Here is a 1091-nt window from a genome sequence, read left to right as displayed (position 1 = left end):
GAGAGCCCGTCCCGCACCGCCGCCCGCCTCCCGGCCCCGGCCTCTCTCCACCCCCCCCCGGAGGGCTGTGATTGGTCAGGGGTAATTGGGGAGGGTTAGTGATTAAGCAAAGCGGGGTGTAGCTGGATGTAAAAAGAGAGTTGGGGGGCTGTGAGGGGGCTGGGGGCCCCCTAAATTGGAAGGAGGTGGGAATGAAAGCCTTCTAGAGAAAATAACTCTAGAATCGCAAGAATGAGATCAGAAAATCCTCCTGGAATTGCAAGAATAATATACGATGGGATAAAATAATTGCGGAGTTGCAATACGTAAGGAAATCATTCTAGGATTGCAAGAATAAGATAAAATCATTCTAGGATTGCAAAAATAAGACAAAATCGTTCTAGATTTAAAAGATAAAATCATTTTAGAATTGCAAGAATAAATGCATTCTAGAATGGCAAGAATAAATTAATTCTAGGACTGCAAGAAAAAGATAATTGCAAGAATAAATTTATTCTCGATTTGCAAGAATAATACAAGAAAATAATTACAGAATTGCAAGAATACAAGAAAATAATGCTAGAATTGCAAGAATAATACACTTTAAAATCACTCTACAATTGCAAGAATACTGTAGAGTTGCAAGAATAAGGTAAGAAAATTCTAGAATTGCAAGAGTGATACATAATAACTACCATTACAAGAAAAAGAACTCTAGAATTACAAGAATATAAGACGACAATCATTCTAGAATTAGAAGAATATGAGGACAATAATTCTAAAATTACAAGAATAATCTATAATAAAATAATTCTGCAATTACAAATAACTGCGGGAATTACTCTTGTAATTCTTTGTGTCCCAGCCCCTCTCCTCGGTGGGCACCGGCCAGTTGCGACATTTGGTGACGTTTCCGTGCATGGTGCCAGGGCGTGGGTGCTCCCGAGGGTCGGACACCGTCACCCACGCAGGTCCTCGGGACCCGCAGGAAGAGGAGAGCTCTATGCCCCGTGGCTCCGCTCTGTGCTCGCAGAAATTGTGCCAGTTTTGCTTCAAAAAGCTTTACAAACCTGACGGCCATCCCTGAGCCAAGTTTGGGGATGGTGGCGGCT

The 1091-nt window shown here is 42.3% G+C and overlaps 1 protein-coding gene across 1 annotated transcript in view; it reads right to left on the bottom strand.

The window, feature by feature from the left end:
• Positions 1-817: 817 nt before the first annotated feature.
• LRR1 (leucine rich repeat protein 1) overlaps positions 818-1091 on the bottom strand; it is a gene marked incomplete at its 5' end in the record, with an annotated part of 12349 nt that continues 12075 nt past the window's right edge. Inside the window, one exon of the mRNA XM_009584042.1 lies at positions 818-1089. Within this exon, the coding sequence (XP_009582337.1) occupies positions 818-1089 (272 nt within the window). The remainder of the gene's footprint in view (positions 1090-1091) is intronic.

Source organism: Fulmarus glacialis, unplaced genomic scaffold (genome assembly GCF_000690835.1).
Source record: "Fulmarus glacialis isolate BGI_N327 unplaced genomic scaffold, ASM69083v1 scaffold26130, whole genome shotgun sequence".
Classification (NCBI taxonomy): domain Eukaryota; kingdom Metazoa; phylum Chordata; class Aves; order Procellariiformes; family Procellariidae; genus Fulmarus; species Fulmarus glacialis.
The sequence above is the reverse complement of the archived record's forward strand: the minus strand, read 5'-3'. Positions and strand labels throughout refer to the sequence as shown.